The sequence below is a fragment of the Cetorhinus maximus genome, chromosome 9 (genome assembly GCF_964194155.1).
Source record: "Cetorhinus maximus chromosome 9, sCetMax3.hap1.1, whole genome shotgun sequence".
In the NCBI taxonomy this organism is placed as follows: Eukaryota; Metazoa; Chordata; class Chondrichthyes; order Lamniformes; family Cetorhinidae; genus Cetorhinus; species Cetorhinus maximus.
This window is the reverse complement of record NC_135887.1, coordinates 82,709,627-82,729,476: the sequence shown is the minus strand read 5'-3', so window position 1 is coordinate 82,729,476 and position 19,850 is coordinate 82,709,627. Positions and strand designations below refer to the sequence as shown.

Genomic DNA, 19,850 nt, shown 5'->3' with positions numbered 1-19,850 from the left:
GCTTATTTCTTTGTGAAAACTTCTTCATCTCTGTAGAAGTTAGTTGGACCTTATTTGACTTGGATTGTTTAATCATATCTCCGTGCAAATTGTTTCTTGGCTTCTCATACATTGTTGGACTGTTCAGTAGTAACCCCCAAACTGTCTGTTTCTGTAAATAATTCTGGTCATAATAAACTTTTTAATTAATCTAGCCTGTTTTTAAACGTGCCTGGTTGAGTTGATCCAATAAAATTTAAATTAAATTAAACAAAGGAAAGGAAACACCAGTAAAAGAATTAATACCAGGCCTGAGAAAGTTATGGAATCCCAACTTAGTGCTTGTTGGTCTGGCAGTGGATGAAATGGTTGGAAGAATATACATTCCCGTTGGATGCACTTACAGTGGAGCCTACAAAGGAGTGGCACAAACAAGCATAGGAAAAAAGAGAAGTGGATCACACGATTGGGGAAAAAGAACATCACAGGTACATGTAGGTTTATAGTCAAGACAGAAGGGAAGAAAACAAGAATCATGCAACACCAGCTTGTGGAGTCTCTGGGCAGGGATGACGGCAAAGGAAAGGAGAAACAATGTTAGTTCGATCCTGGAGCAGGGTGATGATCTCCAACCAATAGTCCAGATGAGTAAATGTAAAGGAAATCTAGAGGAGGACCCTGGGACAGGCAGTCTACACCTAGACAAGAGTGCGAGAGGAGGAGCCTGAGCCAGGCAGTCAGCAGCACCTAGCACCTAACATCACAGGAGAAACATAAGTTCATTGGTTGGTGAGAAACCACTGTTAGGAGGGTCATCAAGTAGCTGAGAATTAGAAAAGCACATTCTTTTTAAAAGAAAGGGCTACTTATATTTAAGTAAGAAAGACAAGCAAAAGGGAACTAAAGTTAAGTCGAGGCCGGGTAAAATAAAGTTGCATAACTAAACCAAAGTAAAATAAAGTCAACGCAAGGGAAGTAAATTGAAGCCATGGCAGGACAGCTCGGCTGTGTAGAATGCATGTCTTGTAATATGTGGGAAGTTGTGGATGCTACCAGTGCCCTAGATGACCACGTGCAGGAAGTGTCACCACCTGCAGAACCCTGAACTCCAGGTTTCAGAGTGGCGGCTGGAGTCACTGGCGCATCCATAAGGCTGAGACCTACATGGATAGCATGTTCAGAGAGGTGGTCACACTGCAGCTTAGGAGCCTGGAGGCAGAAAGGGAATGGGTGACTGCCAAGCATTCCAAGAAAATTAAGCAGGTAGTGCAGGAGCCCCTGTGGTCTCGCTCACCAATCAGTTTTTCGTTTCGGATACCGGTGGTTCCTCGGAAGAGTGCAGTCAGGGCCAAGTTTGTGGCACGACAGGCAGCTCTGCTGCACAGGAGGAGAGGAAGAATAGGGGAAGAGCAGTAATGATAGAGGATTCATTAATTAGGGGAACAGACAGGTGTTTCTGTGGCCATAGACGTTACTCTAGTATGTTGCCTCCCTGGTGCCAGGGTCAAGGATGTCATGGAAGGGCTGCAGGACATTTTTCTGGGGAAGGTGAACAGCCAGAGGTCATGGTCCATGTTGATACCAATGACTTAGGTGAGAGGATGAGGTCCTGAAAGCAGACTTTAGGGAGCTCAGAAGGAGATTGAAAAGCAGGACATCTAAAGCAGTAATCTCAGGATTACTCCGAGTCTGACATGCAAGCGAGTATAGAAATAGGGGAATGGGGCGATTGAACAGGTGGCTGGAAAGCTGGTGTAGGAGATTTCTGAGGCATTGGGTCCGGTTCTGGGGCAGGTGGGACCTGTACAAGCTGGACAGTCTACACCTGAACAGGACTGGGACAAATATCCTCACAGGGAGATGTGCTAGTGCTGTTGGCAGAGGTTTAAACTAGATTGGCAGGGGGATTGGAACCTGAGGGCAAATTCAGAGCAGGGAATGGGAGAAGAAGAATTAGTGAGTGACTCTGAAAGACAAAAGCAGCACAGGTTAAAAAGTGTACAGCACAGGAATTTGGCAGTGTTAAAAGGTGTATATGTAAATGCAAGGAGCATAGTAAATAAAGCCAATGAACTGAGGGCACAGATAGACACATGGCAGCATGATTTAATCGCTATAACAGAAACTTGGCTTAAAGAGGGACAAAAATGGCAGCTCAACATCCCTGGATATAGAGTTTTCAGGCCGGATAGGGAGGGGGATAAAAAAAGTGGGGGTGTAGCATTATTGGTTACAGCTGTAAGGAGGGATGATATATTAAATGAAGCATCAAAAGAAGCCATATGTCTTGAGCTCAGAAATAAAAAAGGGGCAGCCTCACTGCTAGGAATATACTATAGACCCCTAATAGTGGAAGGGAGTTAGAAGAGCAAATATGTAGACAGATTTCTGAGTGCAAAACCAGTAGGGCAGTAATCTTTGGGGATTTCAACTACCCTAATATCAATTGGGATGTGAACAGTGTGAAGGACACAGAGGGCACAAAATTCTTGAACTGCATTGAAGAGAACTTTTTTAGCCAGCACGTAACAAGCCCAATGAGAGGGGGCACAATTCTAGATTTAGTCCTAGGAAATGAAGCTGAGCAAGTGGATGAAGAAGCAGTGGGGGACAATTTTGGAGATAGTGATCATAATATATTTAGATTTATCATCATTATGGAAAAGGACAAAGGTAGAGCAGGAGTAAAAGTTCTAAACTAGGGGAAGACAAATCTTACAAAGTTGAGAGGTGAGCTGGCGAGAGTGGACTGGATATAACTATTAGAAGGAAAAACTGTGGCAAATCAGTGGGAGGCATTCAAAGGTGAGATTCTGCAGTAACAAGAATGATGCAGACATGTCCATACAAAGAAAAAGGGTGGTACTGCCAAATCTAGAGCCCCTTGGTTAACCAGAAGCATACACAGCCAAGATAAAGCAGAAAAAGAAAGCTTATAATAGTCACAAAAGACTCAATTCTGTAGAAAGCTTAGAGGAGTATAGAAAGTACAGGGGTGAAGTAAAAATGGAAATTAGGAAAGCAAAGAGAGGATACAAAAAAATATTGGCAGGTAAAATCAAAGAAAATCCTAAGATGTTTTACAAGTACATTAAGAGCAAGAGAATAATTAAGGAAAAGGTAGGGCCTATCAGAGATGCACATGGTAACTGGTGGGTTGATGCAGACGTGGGCAGCGTTCTCAATGAGTACTTTGTCTCTGTCTTCACTAAAGGAGAGGAATGATGCAGACATTCTAGTTGAAGAGGAGGAGTGTGAATTATTGGATATAATAAGCATAGTGAGAGGATATACTGCAGGGCCTGACATCCTTGAAGATGGATAAATCACCAGAGCCAGATGGATTGCACCCCAGGCTGTTAAAGGAAACCAGAGAGGAAATAGCAGATGCTCTGAGGATCATTTTCCAATCTTCACTAGATACAGGCAAGGTCCCAGAGGATTGTAGGTCTGTGAACATTGTACCATTGTTTAAAAAGGGTGTGAGGGATAGGCCAGAAAATTATAGGCTGGTCAGTTTGACTTCTGTGGTGGGCAAATTATTGGAAACAATTCTGAGAGACTGGACAAACTATCATTTAGAAAGGCATGAATTGATCAGGGATAGTCGGCATGGTTTTGTTAGGGGAAGATTGTGTCCTACTAACTTAATAGAATTTCACTGTTGAAAGATCTGTTTCCAATTTTTTAACCTCTTCATAGTCCTAGAATCCCCAACCACTGGCAATAGTTCCCGTTTTACACCCAATCTTTTCTCTTTAAGAGAAAAGGTAAGTCACCATGGCTCCAATTTTATCTGATGCGGGCAAGTGGTGGATCAGCAGCATGAGCATAAAACCCCCCCTTGACTTGCCAACATGAGGTCCAGACCATTTTAACACCTGGGCCTCATTTAAGTATATCTGGTCAGACTCGCACGTAAACCTGAAGACAATAACACCAGGCTAGCTGGCAGGATTGGGAAAGTGCAGCAGGACAGTTGGTTCAATATACTCTCCATATATGACAAATTGGTCAGAGACATGTGGTGAATTGATGCTCATCATCGGGTAAGAGATGGGCATTAGGACCCTGAGGCAGCCTTTTTGACTGAGGACACGATTCCAGACTAACACAATTCCTGGCCATGTCAAAATCAAGTTTTTTTTATTCTTTCACGGGATGTGGAGATCGATGGCTAGGCCAGCATTTTTATTGCCCATCCCTAATTGCCCTTGAGAAGGTGGTGATGAGCTGCCTTCTTGAACTGCTGAGGTCCCTGTGTTGTAAGAACACCCACAGTACTGTTATGGAGTGAGTACCAGGATTTTGACCCAGTGACAGTGAAGAAACGGCGATATAGTTCCAAGTCACATTAATGTGGGCTTGGAGGAGGATTTGCAGGTGGTGGCGTTGCCATGCACCTGCTGCCCTTGTCCTTCTAGCTGCTTTTCCCTCTGTGTCCAAGTGTGAAAGCTGCTATTTGAGTTTCAATAGGACTTATCCTGGGCCCCCTGTTCCTATGGTAACCAAATGACATGGGCCTGTCATAGGGCAGAACTAGTAGGAGGTCACATGCCCCTTTCCCATACTCCATTTTACCTTGAATTAAAGGAGACAAATTAAACATAAGCATCGTATGAAACCTCACGTTCATAACAAGAGTGTGAACTCACATTTAATTGACCTGACGGTGCCGCCTGCTCATTTTACCTACATATATTTGCAGTGACAGGTTTATTCTGCTCTTACTGTCTCTTTGCCATTGACCCCATGTGATAATTGCAATTCTCTTTCCCTTTCAGATCTGAATGAGTGCCGATGGATCGGGGAGAGCCGGGTTTGTCACCATTCTTGTCACAACACCTTTGGCAGCTACCTCTGTTCCTGTCGTGCTGGTTTCCGACTCCTGGCTGACAGGAGCACATGTGAAGGTAAGTGGGAGGAAAAGCAGTACAACCTCCCCCTAAATTCTGAGGGAGGGAAGAAGAGACTTTGGGCTGGATTTTGCCAACGCCCGTTGGGCTGGGGAGTGAGGGTGTGGGGAGAGAAAGAAGCGGGTGCGATGTGATTCCGGGATCATGGCCCCATTCCCGTTGTATGGTGTCATTAAAGGCATGGGATAAGGGTATGGGTTATGAACCTGCACGCTGCAGTCCCAGCACTCGTGGCTCAACTGCGGAGGTGGTGATTTCATGGAGTCAGGAAGGTTCCTGAAGGAGATGTGGTTCACTCCAGTTCAAAGGTGTCATGAACCATGGAAGAGGGCTGTTCTGGAGTTGGGAATCTTTTGACAGGTAAGTTCGAACATACGAATTAGGAGCAGGAGTAGGCCCTTGAGCCTGCTTTGCCATTAAATAAGATCATGGCTGATCTAATTTTAACCTCAACTCCACATTCCTGTTCACCCCCAATAACCTTTCACCCCCTTGCTTGTCAAGAATCTATCCACCTCTGCCTTAAAAATACTCAAAGACTCTCCTTTCACTGCTTTTTCAAGAAAGGGTTCCAAAGACTCACGACCCTCAGAGAAAAAAAATTTCCTCATCTCTTCTTAAATGGGTGACTGCTTATTTTTAAACAGTGACCCCTAGTTCTAGATTCTCCCACAGGAGGGAACATCCTCTCCACATCCACCCTGTCAAGACCCCTCAGGATTTTATATGTTTCAATCAAATAACCTCTTACTTTTCTAAACTCTAGCAGATACAAGCCTAGCCTGTCCAGCCTTTCCTCATAAGACAATCTGCCCATTCCAGGTATTAGTCTAATAAACCTTCTCTGAACTGCTCTAATGCATTTACATCTTTCCTTGAATAAGGAGACTAATGCTGTACAGAGTACTCCAGGTGTGGTCTCAGCAATGCCCTGTATAACTGAAACATAACCTCCCTACTTTTGTATTCAATTCCCCATGCAGTAAACAATAGCATTCTGTTAGCTTTCCTAATTACTTGCTGCATCTGCATACTATCCTTTTGTGATTCATGCATTAGGACATCCAGATTCCTCTGCATCTCAGAGCTTACAATCTCTCACCATTAAGATAATATGCTTTTTTTTAATTCTTCCTGCCAAAAAGGCCAATTTCATATTTTCCCACATTATACTCCATTTACCAGACCTTTGCCCACTCACTTAGCTTATCTGTGTCCCCTTGTAGCCTCTTTATGTCCTCTTCTCAACTTGCTTTCCTACCTATCATTGTGTAATCTGCAAATTTAGCAACCATACCTAAGTCCCTTCATCCATGTCATTTATACAAATTGTAAATAAGTTGAGGCCCTAGCACTGATTGTGTGGCACACCATTTGTTATATCTTGCCAACCAGAAAATGACCCATTTATGCCTACTCTCTGTTTCCTGTTAGCTAGACAATCTTCTACCCATGCCAAAATGTTACCCCCAACACTATGAGCTTTTATTTTCCACAATGGTCTCTTGAAATCTAAGTAAAGTACATCCACTGGTTCCGCTTTATCCACAGCACCTGTTAATTCTTCAAAAGATGTTGCTAACTTCACATCATAATGTAATGCTGCATGATAAGTTATGTATGTTTTTAATGCAGTGACTTATGATAGGGCTTTGTTTAGAGAGGTAAGTGGTCATTAAATTGACCAACTGTAAAAGTGAAAAGTCTTCAGATGTAATAGATTAATTTATCCAGTGGATAAAGTGCTGTCCTGAATTGAACAGTATCAAGATTCAGATTTTACAGTGTCAGTTTGATCCTGGATCTTTTCATTAATTGACAGGTCAGATATTGTTCAGCCTTTGAAACAGTGGCACAGATGGCCATCTGTCCCACTACTTAAAAGCCTTTAATGTATTCCACTCTAGAGGCTTTGTTGACAGAGCTGTGCAATGGAGTCTCATTCTGAATGCTTGGCTGAGCTCCAAACCCCACTAATGGATTCAGCTCAGCGGGGGTTGTTCATATGGCTGTCGAGGGGACTGTGAGCTTTGTTTATTTTGGAAAATTTTATGAGCTCCTAAGAGGACTATCTTTGACTTGGGGTCATGGGGATATGGAGGGGTATGAAGTGTTGGAGGTAGTGGGGGGGGTGAGTGCTAGGATGCTTACCACCCATGTACAGAACTGGGCTAATGTCCCATTGAACGGAAGCAGACCTCTAACCTGCTTGCCTCAGCATCTGCCACCCTGAGGGGCCTCTGCTTTGGGAGGCGGAAGCCCCAACTCCAGCCCATTCCCACCACTCCATCATGAAAATAACATGGGCGGGCACTACCAAGCAAGAACAGCGATTGTGACATCAGGAAATCTCCTAACTCCTGATTCCCGCCTCAGGGGAAAATCCAGCCCCACGTATCAGAAGGAGGGAAGGTAAGGCCCCACTCCCTTACAGAGAGGATCAGAATCCCAAAGGATTGAGAATTAAGGGAGCAGTCTCCAAACTCAGAGAAGGGGAATAACCCCCAAATGCTGTGATTTCATCAAGAAGATTTTCTCAGTGCAGTGAGTCTTATATTCCTTCACACTGTCAAAGAATTTCTTCATTTCTTTGGCTTCAAATCATTTTGAAAGATGACTAACCAAATAGATTTAAAAAAAATAAATAGACAATACTGCACATGCTGAGAAATAGAAACAAAGAATGCTGGAAATACACAGCAATTCAGTCAGCATTTGAAAAGAGTGAAGGCTGGCCGTGCTATTTCAGTGTGCACCCTTCATCCAAACTGAAGATAAGGAGGCATTTTCATAAATTTGGAATGAGAAAGGGGGAGGGGGAGAACATGAGCTAAAATGTCAATCTCGGTTTGAAGTCATTCAATCTGTTAACTTTCTCTCCATGTCATAGAAAGCTATTAAATGATATGTAAGATCAGACATAAGGTGATGGTGAGATATATAAAGGACAAAATAATGTACAAGTATTGGAGGATAAAAAGACATGGGAGAGTGACCCACACAGTCAGAAAGCTGAGGTAAAAAAGCAAGAAGAAAACAGGGAAAAATGAAAATCTACATATGGAATGGATTTGACCTTAAAATGTAAAATGCTGATAGAACACTTTTGGCCTTCTGGTCACAAGAGGAGAAAAAACAATCTTGCAGTTACAGGTTCCTATCAATGTTGTGTTCTGATAAAAGGTCTTTATCATAAATGTTAACCCTCATTCCCTTTCCCTGGGCAGCAACAGTCCTGCCCCATCCGTCACCATCCTATGCTCTCAGAGAAAATTGGAATACAGTCCAAGTGTCTGAAGTTACTAAAGCCAAAGCTGGAATGATCAAAATGGAAATGAAAATAGGGGTTAAGGTGGCATGCCTTAGGGAAATAGACAGAACAGAAATGTTTAGTGAAACAGTAACTTAACCTGCATTTGGTGTAGAGTAGACCACATTGTGATTAGCAAATAACGTATACTGGATTAAAGGAAGTACATCCTAATTGTTGTCTCACGTGGGATGAGATTTTGGGGCCTTGGACAGTGAGAGATAAATGGACAGGTTCACATCTCCTGCAATTGCACAAGCCAGGGAGAGGACAGTTGGATCTAAGGCTAGTGGAAGATGAGACTTGGACAGTTGAATTTAATTATTTCTTTTAGGGAGCAGTTTACACTTAAACAGTTATCTACAGCTGTATTTTTCTAACATGGTGGTGAGTCTGTGTGTGGCAATTGCTGTTTCTAAGTCCAGCTCCTTGCTTTGTACTGGAAACTTCCAGAAGAGTGTGAGATAACTGGATTTGAAATATATATATCCTGATACCATCTAAACTATGAATTGAGAATTTTGTCTAAGATAGATGATTTTTATCTGATTAAAACTTAAATAAAATTATGATTCACAGGAAGACTAGATATCCCATAATTTGCTGTTGCAATCTGAGCAGTGAGCTTAAAGAAGAAAATCATTTCAAACAAAGATTCAATATTAGCATCTATATGTCATAATTGTGCACCAGACCCCTAACTATCAATGAGCAATACCAAATCGGAAGCAGCTAAAATATCTTTTTATAGCTCAGCCATCATTTTTTGCTTTCTTTCCTCCTCTATGTTACTCTTTCACTCTCTTATGATTCTTCCTCTCTTTTGCTCCTGTCTCCCCCACTTCTCTTTCACTCTGGGCCCTCGTACCTCACACTTGGGTAAGAAAACACGTAGGACAGGCAGGAACGCTAGTGGACCAGGAAGTCCATTGGGCAGGTCAGTGAGCATGGTGGCTGATGGTGTTCATCAGCAGGCAGGCTAGGAAATACTTGGGGCCTCCTTTTAACTCTGTAAGTGAATGGGTTTTGAATGAACAAATATCTCGCCCTTGTAGTGGGCAAGGAAATGGGAAGCGAACAGTGCAGGTGGGCAAGTAGTAAGATGAGAAGACTTGGGCTGAGCAGGCAAACAGGTTCCCTGTAAAGCACTGAGGGCAGAAAATGGTCAAGGTGACCAGGTGGACAAGGCAGCAGATGAGCTAGGATGTTGCATTCAGCTTCCAGTTACTGTGCAGGCTGACTGTACTTTGTAACACTGTATTTGGCTTGGTATCACAAGTTCGTCTGAAAAGTACAGTGAAACAGCCAAACACAGTAACAGCACCAGGGTAATGAGTAGAAATGACAGGGTAGGTTGACCGGAGAGAAACCTGTCTCAGGGCAGGCCAAAAAGTACAGGGGGTCAAGGTGGAATGGAAAGGAAACCTTTACAACTGGGAGTGTCAGCTAAAATCATAGAAGGGAATATTGGACAGCGAGTCAAGTAATGCCAGAGCAGAGTGAGTGTGGGTGGGGACTAATGGGGGGGAAAAAAATTGAACTGTTTAATTCTTCAGACTGAAAGGGATGGTATTAACAAGCAGCAAGACCAGAATCGAAAGCGGCAGGACTTGCTGTGATTGACATCACGAGCAGCCAATTCAGAGGAACTAATGCAGCCGCAGAGAAAAAAATATTCAGCTCAGCCCAATCCATTGATCGAAATTCCACCAAGCACTCTAAATTGAGTTTAATGCTCAGGAAACAGAAGGAAACTTCATAAACCACAATGTTTTGAATTATTTAGGAATATAAGAATGTAACAAATAAGAGCAGCAGTAGACCATAAGGCCCCTTGAGGCAGCTCTGTCAATCAGTGTGATCATGGCTGATCTTCGGCTTCAACTCCATTTTCCTACCTGTTCCCCATATCCTTCAATCGCCTGGGAGACCAAAAATCTGTCTAACCCAGCGCTAAATATAGCTAACAATGGACCATCTACAACCCTCTGGGGCAGAGAATTCCAAAGATTCACAACCCCTTGACTGAAGAAATTGCTCTTCATCTCAATCCTAAATGATCAGCACTTATCCTGAGACTGTAGCCTCATGTTCTAGGTCCCTCAACCAGGAGAAACAACCTCTTAGTCTCTATCCTGTCAAGGCCCTTCAGAATCACGCATGTTTCAATGCAGCCATCTCTCATTCTTCTAAATTCCAGAGAATATAAGCCCAATTTACTCAGCCTCTCATCACAGGACAATTCTCCCACCCCAGGGACCCATTTAATGAACCTTTGCTGTACTACCTCCAATGCAAGTATATCCTTCCTTAAATATGGAGAACAAAACTACACATAGTACTCCATGTGTGGTCTCACCAAAGCCCTTTACACTTGTAGCATGATTTATTTATTCTTGTCCTCCAATCCTCTTGCAATAAAGGCCAACATTCCATTTGCCTTCCTAATTGCTTGTTGCACCTGTATGCTAACTTTGCGTTCCCTGTAGGAGTACACCCAAGTGACCCTGAACATCAACATTTCCAAATACCACATCTTTTAAAAAGTATTCTGCTTTTCTATTCTTACTATCAAAGATGATAACCTCACACTTCCCCACATTATACTCCATCTGCTACCTTGTTGTCCACTCATTCAGCAAGTCTGTATCTCTTTGCAACCTCTTTATGTCCTCCTCATAGCTCACATTCCCACTTAGTATTTTATCGTCAGCAAACTTTGATACATTACTTTTTTATCTCTTCGTCTAATTATTACTAGAGATTGTAAAGGCCCCAGCACTGATTCTTGTGGCACTCCACTAGTCACAGCTTAGGAACTTGAAAATGCGCTGTTTATCCCTACTCTTTGCTTCCAGTCCGTTAACCAATCTACAATCCAGGCTAATAGATTACGTCCGAATATATTTACATCACGGAGATAACTCCATGAGCAAAGCTGAACATTTTATTCAGAATTAAAATAAGTTTTTAATATTATGTTACTTTTACTGGTACTTTTTCAGCAGACAAATTAACTTCATATATTTTGTGAATTGACTTAATTAATTAAGCTTGTTTTTTTTCAATTAGTAAATTCCCCTCCTTCACTTTATTGCTACTTCACTTGCTTTCAAGTGGGCCTGGTTTCATTTGGTCTGTTTTTAGCTGACTTTATCACTTCTTGTTTGTACTTTCTCTTCCGAGTTCCAATTGGATTTTTTTTAAAATACAGAATTATAGAAGTGTGGTTCCTAAAGTGTGGCTCCTAAAGCGCTCCTAAAGTTTACCAACCTTAACTCCAGATTATTGGCTTTACTTACATACTTTTCAGAATAAATCACCTACTGTCTCTATTTAACTCTGTACAGTCACTGGGGAGCACTTTCATGATGCTTCATTTCTGATCTGTTCACAAGATATGACTATGCCAAGTTTCATGATCTTTTCACCCATTATGAGCCTTAGCTATTGGACTTAGAGAATTTCCAAAGGTTTCTGTATAAACTACTTAGTTGTCTAGACTGCTGCTGAATTTGATTCCTGTTGGCCTTTACTCCCTTATTCTGTCACATGAATGGCTCAGCATGACATACAAATTTTATGCAATATAAAACCACTTGGGGCCAAACATATCATGATTGACAGGACGGGCAGGAAAAATAAACCTGATGATCCATACAGATAAGGCTAGCAATCTAGATTTAGACTGTAAAACTGTGAGATTTGTATTGATAAGAGCTGGATGAATAATAGGACACTGCTTGGATTTATATTTTTAAAAACATCTTGAGCTACCTGGACAGGCTTGCATAGGTTACGGGTCTGGTCTGCTTCCAACCCCCAGTTTAGGATTGGAGAAGAGTGCCAAACAAGTCTGCTGCCCACTAACCTTGCGCTTCATCAATGACCACCTGAATCGTGCAACAGGGATATCCCAATTTTGATTCTTGGTCAGGCAGAGAAATCAAGACTCAGATTAATGTACCTATAAAAATCTAGATTCTGATTAAGATGGTGTTAGAAACCCAGGTTAGGAATAAGATACCATTAAAAACATATATTCATGTAAAGGCAGTGGCTGTATTCTAGCTGCGTTAAGGATATAGCTGTTTATGGGGTTTTCCGTGTGCAAATTATTTCCAGGGTTCCCTACATTATGACAGTGATTACACTTCATAAGTAATTAATTGGCTGTAAAGCACTTTGAGACTTCCCAGGGTCATGAGATGTGCGCTATTAATGCAAGACTTATTTTCTTTGCGTCTCTGCTGCCTGACCAAGAAGCAAAATTGGGATATCCCTGTTGTACGATTCAGGTGGTCATTGATGAAGCGCAAGGTTACTGGGCAGCAGACTTGTTTGGCACTCTTCTCCAATGCTAAACAGGGGGTTGGAGCAGACCAGTCCCGTAACCTGTACAAGCCTGTCCGGGTAACTCGAGATGTTTTTTAAAAATATAAATTCAAGTGCTAATCATAGATAAATGCCCTTTAAGGTTTCAGAAGATTGCAGTATTGCTATATAGGTCAATTGGTGAGTGTTTTGATTTTCTATGTTTGGAGGTTTTTTTGGGAGTCTCAAAGGGATTGTACGTCCCCATGGAAGCACCAAAGTTCTCTTTATCCTGGACCAATTTATCTATGGAGATAGTGGATTAGCTGTTGTCCTGGGTTAAATTCTTTCGGGTGAAGGACTGCTGACACCCTTCAGCGCAAGCCTCTTTGTCTCAGGTTACCTGTCCATGTTGACTGTTCCTGTTGTCCTGAGTTGGCACCTTGTTTTCAGTGTTGGGGAGCAGGCAGTTCATTATCTGTCTGTACTTGGGAGGCCATTATTTTGAAAGTTGGGCATAGGGCTGGGATGGCAGCTGGTGAGGCAAACTCATCAATGTTTGTGGGCCTGCATCCTGGTCTGAGGCTGAGCCTCCATTGACCTGGACATTGTTAACAACCCCAAAATAAAAACACTGGCAGAAAGGTGGCCAGTACCGGACAGGGGACAGACCAGCTGAAAACCGAACTGTGCGATATAAAACCGGACAAATAGCTACCTTATCAATGGCTCGTCTACTCACTGCCCAAACAGACGATTCAGCAGAGGAGTCCAGAATATTTGTTAATTTCTCTGCCTCACTGGTGGCTGCGTAAACTTCACCGGAGTTGAGAAGCTTTTTTAATGTTGAACTTATTTTTAATTTCTCTAACAATGTTTGATAAATTTAATTCCATGTTGTTGTGGTTTGATAAAACAACCCCATTTAAATTGTCCTGATGTAACATATTACCCCTTACACACCTGTGTGCATACATTCACAATAGCAGCTGAACAGGATGGCTCTATTGTGATGTCCTCTTCAATTATCACAAACTTGAAAGGCAATGTTTGACATGGGGTCACTTTTTTGTGTCTTTAACAGATTGGGATGAATGCTCAGACAGCAGTCAGAGGACCTGCCAGCAAACATGTACTAATACAGTAGGGAGTTTCTTTTGTTCCTGTGACAATGGATATTCACTTGCAGCTGATAGTCTATCCTGCATCGGTAAGTTACAAATGGGCCTTATGAGTGAAGAGAGTCAGCACAGTCCAATCCTTGGTGAGGTGCACAGCTCAGTACGGATATTACAATATGGTAATGTGTCCCGTCTGTCACACTTTTACCGTCACACTTTCTTAATTATGACAAAATAAAATCGCAACTATTCAAATTTGAAGATATGAGAAAGCACAAACTAAAAACAAAAAAAGCAGTTATAAACCACAAGGACTTATAAAAAAAATAAACAAACCTGATTGACCAGTTAGAATTACCTACCAAAATGCTCTTAAAAAATGAACAATAAGATTATACAAAATGTTTTGAAAATAGTTTAACTGCCACTTCTCTGAGTGGTTGAAATTTTGAATGTACAAACTAAAACATAAAATGACATATTTTACAATAACATGAGTACATTTAATCATTGGGTTACCTTTTATGTGGCCACTAGTAACTTCAATGAAATTCTTTTCTTGGTGGCCTCAACATTTTCCAAAGATCTTGGCTTATGTGTGATATAATCGTTTGGTAGTACAGAATTTGAGTATTGCTGGAAAAAGACACATGCTGTCAAAGCTTTTCATATTGTACTCATCAGAACAATTTGCAAGAATACCAAATTGTAAAGGGAACAACAATTTATGCTACATGAGAAGAGAGCACTGATTTGCTGGCACTCTGAACACTGACTGATAGAGGCGTTGCCATGGAGATTGCACCAGTTAACTAATGACTGACAGTTAACTGTTAAGCTTTGTTTAAATTCAAACCAGGCAGGTTGACTCTGATTGGTCAAGGCGTTGCCCTGGGGAATGAACCAGGGACTGACAGTTGCCTATTTTGTTCATTTGACCAAGGTGCAATGTGTGTACATGTTCCTTCTGTGTGCAAAGGACAGGGCCTTGTGTGTGAATATATGTAGCTTCTGGCACATGTAAGTGAGCCACACTGCGAGCCCAACTGATAATCTTAAATTGGTTATTAGTGTAATTCTTAGCATACCTAGGATTATTTAGCAAATGTTATCCAATTGTGGAATCACATCAAATGTTGGGCACTGTGTTTTGAATTTTGCAAGCATGGGCTGGCTGGGTACAGTCAAAACTTTGCCTGTTGCCAACAGCCGTAGGGACATGCTATTTGATACGATCCCTCACTCTTTGGGACATATGACCTACATACCTAGCATCACACTGGCACTGAAATTCATATACCATATTACTCATTTGTGTGATAGGCAGAACGTCTTTTTGGCTTGACGGCAGTACCCTGTTAGTGGCGAATACCACACATGTTGCTACTGCATAGTAGCAGCGTGATACAGCTAACTTCATCTGGTTGCTCAAATTTTTGAGATACCTTACTCTTCCAGGGTAAGCCGAGGTAGACTGAACAATTTTCAGGGCTGAAAGTAATGGCCTCAGGCCCATTCATGAGTTTGCGTGATGTACAGTGAGCAATGATCTGGTCAGGGTAGCTATTATCCCACAGGATGGCTTTGATGCGCCCTATCTCAGCATTAAACTTGCATGGTGAGCAAATGGCTTGTGCTCTGTTTACGAGATTGCCATTAAGGCCAATATTATAGTGCGTGGAACTGTAAGAATCCCAACACGTATGTTGATCAGTAAAGGTATATTTGAGGTGGAAGGTAGTAAAGAATCCCCTGGCAGATTTCTCAACTAGCATGTCAAGGAAAGACAGCTCATATGACTGCTCCATTTCATAGGTGAATTTGAGTGTAGGATCGAGTCCATTAAGATGTATAAGGAAACTCTTACATGAAGCTGCAGATTCAAATATAGTAAATATATCATCTACATATCTGAAATATGCAAGGGGTAGGAGGTTAGGTGCCATTCCATCGACGACTTGTTTCTTGTGGAACCCAACATAGTTGTTTGTATAGCTTGTTGGGCCTGGAGGGGATCCCATGACAACACCATCTGTTTGGGCATACATAGTGTTGTTAAAACTGAACTCAAGTACATGAGTTGCTGAGTTCATACGTTCAATGAATACTGATTCAGACAATGACGGTGGGTCCAGATCGCCATGATATAGTGCAGTGGTGCAAATATCTATGGCTTCTTTGAGCAGTGCATTGGTGAATAAGCTAGCAATGTCAAATGAGCGCACGGACACAGTGTCACTATTGATATACAAGCCCTGTATGGTGTTTGCAAATGTTGAGGAATCCTTCACCATTTATGTGATAAAGTTGCCCAAAACTGGTTGCAGCAACTCGCCCAACCATTTGGCCAATTCATGTTGTGCAGATCAGGTTACAGCTAAGATAGGGCATAAAGGGACATCACTTTTGTGTGTCCTGGGCAGTCCATACGTACGTGACATAGTGAGCTGTAAGGCTGAATCCTATCATATATATTACCCAGGAACTTGTTGCTCTTACACAAGTCCAAGAAGCAATTTTAGCTTGTTTTTCAGCAAGGTTTTCTGGTATTTTTAATTGTATTTCTTGAGTATGTGTGTACATGAATGCCATAGCATTTAGACTCGTGGGGTGATTGCATGAATAAAAATCCTCTTTATTTAAACCCACAAAAGCTTGCTGCTGTTATTCAAATGGACCACACACACAGTGGGGCTAAGAGACACACATACATCTCCCTTTTCTAAAACACAATGATTATGGATAGTAAGGGAAAGAGTCTGAGGGTTTCAGTTCTCTGCCAACCCTACCCATAACAGGGACAGTGCAAGGATCAGTACTTGGGCCTCAGCTATTTATGATCTCTATGAATGGCTTAAATGAGGGAACTTAGTGCAACATATCAAAGTTCGCTGGTGATACAAAATTTGGTGGGAAAGTAAGCATTGAGGAAGACATAAAGTGGCTGCAGAGAGATGTAGACAGATCAGATGAGTGATCATGGGGCAGATGGAAATCAACGTGATGAAGTGTGAAGTTATCTATTTGGGTAGGAAAAATAAAAAGGAGAATATCTTTGAGTGTTTAGAGACTGGGAAATGTTTGCATTCAGTGGGATCTGGGTGCTTGTACATAATTCACAGAAAGTTAACATGCATGTACAGTAAGCAATTAGGAAGGCAAAATGTTGTGCTGGATTGGATTATTCTTATATGCTAATCTCTAAAGAAGTCTTACTATAATTTTAAAGGATATTGGTGAGACGACACCTGGGGCAGAATTTTCCGTCGGTGAGCTGGGGGTGGGGCCTGCTTGCCGACACGAAAATGACGCGGGATGACGTTGGGGGGGAACCCCCGACGTCATCCCGCCCCATTTAAATATTCAGGAAGGTGGGGGGACAGCGCGATCAGCTGTCCACCCACTGACCTATCAATGCCCCATTGAGGCCATTGACCGGGTAGTTAAATCAATTAAAGGCCCTGCCCGTCAAAGCTTAAGGCTGGTGGGCAGGCCAGGAGCCCCAGCAGGCTTCTGAAAAAACATGAAACATCATCCACCGGCTGGATGAGGTTTCATGTCGGCTTTAAAAAACTTTAATAAAGTTTCTGTGATATTTATTAACATGTCCCATCTCGTGTGACATTGTCACATGAGGGGAACATATTAATATTTTTTTTATTTTTCCATTTTTAAACTTTCAAACACTGTCAGCGATCTCTCTGAGGCAGCACTTAGTCTCAGGGAGATGTGCGCTCTTTCACACGCATGCGCGAAAGAGCGCACTCTGGCAGTTGGGGAATCTCCCCCCGCCTGCACAGGAAGCGCATAGCTTCCTGTCGGGCAGCCCGCTGGGCGGGCCTTAATTGGCCCGCCCACTTAAAATGGCGGCGGGGCCCATTTCGGCGGCGACGATCGGCTGCCCACCCGTTGCCAAGCCGGTGGGGCCTGCCCGCCCATCAAGGGCAAAATTCTACCCCTGGAGTACTTAGTGCAGTTTTGGTCTCCTAACCCAAGGAAGGACATACTTGCCCTATAGGGAGTGCAACAGAGGTTCACTAGTTTGCTTCTTGGGGTGAAGGGATATAAGGAGAGATTGAATAGGCTAGGCCCAAATTCTCTTGAGGTTAGAAGAATGAGAAATAATCTCACTGAAACATATAAAATTCTTAAGGGGACTTGACATGGTAGATGCTGAGAAAAAGATTTTCCTTGCCTGGGAGTCTAGAACATGGGGCCAAAGGCTAAGAATAAGGGGTTGACCATTTATCACTGAGATGAGGAGAAATCTTTTCATTCAAATTGTTGTGAATCTATGGAATTCTCCATCCCAGAGAGCTGTGTATGTTCAGGCTTTGTATTTGTTCAAGACAGAGGTTGATAGGTTTTTGGGTACTAAGGGAATTAAGGAATATGGGGATAGTGAAAGAAAGTGGAGTTGAGGTAATAGATCAATCAAGATCCTGTTGAATGGTAGAGTAGACTTAAAGGGCCAAATGACCACCTCCTCCTGCTCCTATTATAACGTTAATCTTGTAAATATTATTGGTTGATATAGTAAATGTTAAGTGTTAATGATTGATGTGTGAATAATTAGTATAGTGCGTAAAGAGTTAGTATAGTTTAGGTCCTTGCTGTGCACAAATTGTTGCTGTCTTCTCTACGTTATTACATTGACATCACTTCAAAAATATTTAATTATGGTAAAGCAGTTTGGGACATCCTGAGATTGTGAAAGGTGCTATATTAATGGATTTGGATGATTATTTAAGTAAATGCTAATAATTTGAGTTGTGGGTGTTGATTAATGGTAATGTTTAATGTGGATTAATACTGTAAATGCTAATTATCGTATTGTAAGTGTTAATTGCTGTAGTAACTGTTAGTGCTTAACATTGTAAATTATAACTAGTTCACTAAGAATTGTTATGTGTTGTAAGTGTTTGTGGTTATTCCACTAAACATTAATTATTGGTGTATTAAGTCCTGGTGATTAGTTTAGCAAGAGCTAATGGTTAGTGTGGTGAGTAGTGATAATTAGGGTAGTGAGCGTTATTAGTTAGAGTAATAAATTATGATAATATGAAGTAAATGCTGATTTTTGGTGTAGTCTGCGCTGGCGGTTACATTTCTGAAAACGATGACATTTACTATGCTTCTCTCTGTGATTTTAGATGTAGATGAGTGTGAATTACATGGACACACAGTCTGTGAGCACCAGTGCATTAATACAATGGGTAGTTTCAAGTGCGTATGCCCCCTCGGCTATGAGTTGCTCGCTGATGGACAGAAGTGTGCAGGTATGTGGCTACTCCTCCTATTTCCTACTTTACAGAGCACATCGCAGTGCTACAATGTTCAATTTCATAAAATGACTAATAACCTGTCATGACATTACCTTCTAGCATTGACGTCATTGTGCAATGCTTGAATATGGTGCTTTCAAATTATTCTCATGGCCAGCTCAATGGAACAACTGCTGTCGTGAAGTCCACCCTCCACACTGTTGGACTTGATAATCTTAAACCTAGAAAAGCAGCAATTAAGTTCAGCTCCAAGTTGACAGATTGGGGCTGGTGAAACTCCAATTTGCAACCACAGGAAGTAATGCTCAGATTTTCAAAGGAACAATTCTAAAGAACGATCATGCAATCCTTCAGTTCCATGCAATCTGGGATAGACTTGACCCGGAATCTCTAGGTAATGAGGGAACAATAGACTCAGATTGGTGCCCTTACTGATTAGAATCCCCCATGGTGCTTATCAGAGGATTTCATATTTCTGATATTAGGAACAAGAATATTAGGAATCCATGAAATCTGAAATAAAACCTGCCGATCGCAACTGGACAAGCAATATCTGAAGGAGTGAATTGTAAATATTTTGTGTATAATTGTGATGAGGAGTTGTCAGAGTATCGCATCACTTTTCTCCCTAGATTCTGGTTGATATGCTTTCAGCATTTCTTGCTTTTATTACGAATTTTATTACTTGAGTAACTAGTGAGGCCATTACAAACATTGGTATACTGGTGATTGCAAATATTACCTCTCTGATTTTGCTCTCAACAACTGTCAATATATCTGGTTGACAAAGTATTGAATATAAGCCAGAGTTTTCTTCAGCTCAATGCAGGAGATGCTGAAACTCTTCTAATCAACTCCTATTCAAAAACTTGGTGCCTCACACACTGACCCAATCTTCTTTTCTGGCTCTGATAAAGAGTCACAT

General features: G+C 41.8%; 1 protein-coding gene across 1 annotated transcript in view; it reads left to right on the top strand.

The window, feature by feature from the left end:
* Window positions 1–19,850, top strand: part of LOC144685066 (kielin/chordin-like protein) — a 368,175-nt gene that overhangs the window by 203,778 nt on the left and 144,547 nt on the right. The window contains exons 9-11 of the mRNA XM_078549601.1: window positions 4,764–4,892; window positions 13,604–13,729; window positions 18,794–18,919. Coding sequence (XP_078405727.1) covers window positions 4,764–4,892; window positions 13,604–13,729; window positions 18,794–18,919 — 381 coding nt within the window. The remainder of the gene's footprint in view (window positions 1–4,763; window positions 4,893–13,603; window positions 13,730–18,793; window positions 18,920–19,850) is intronic.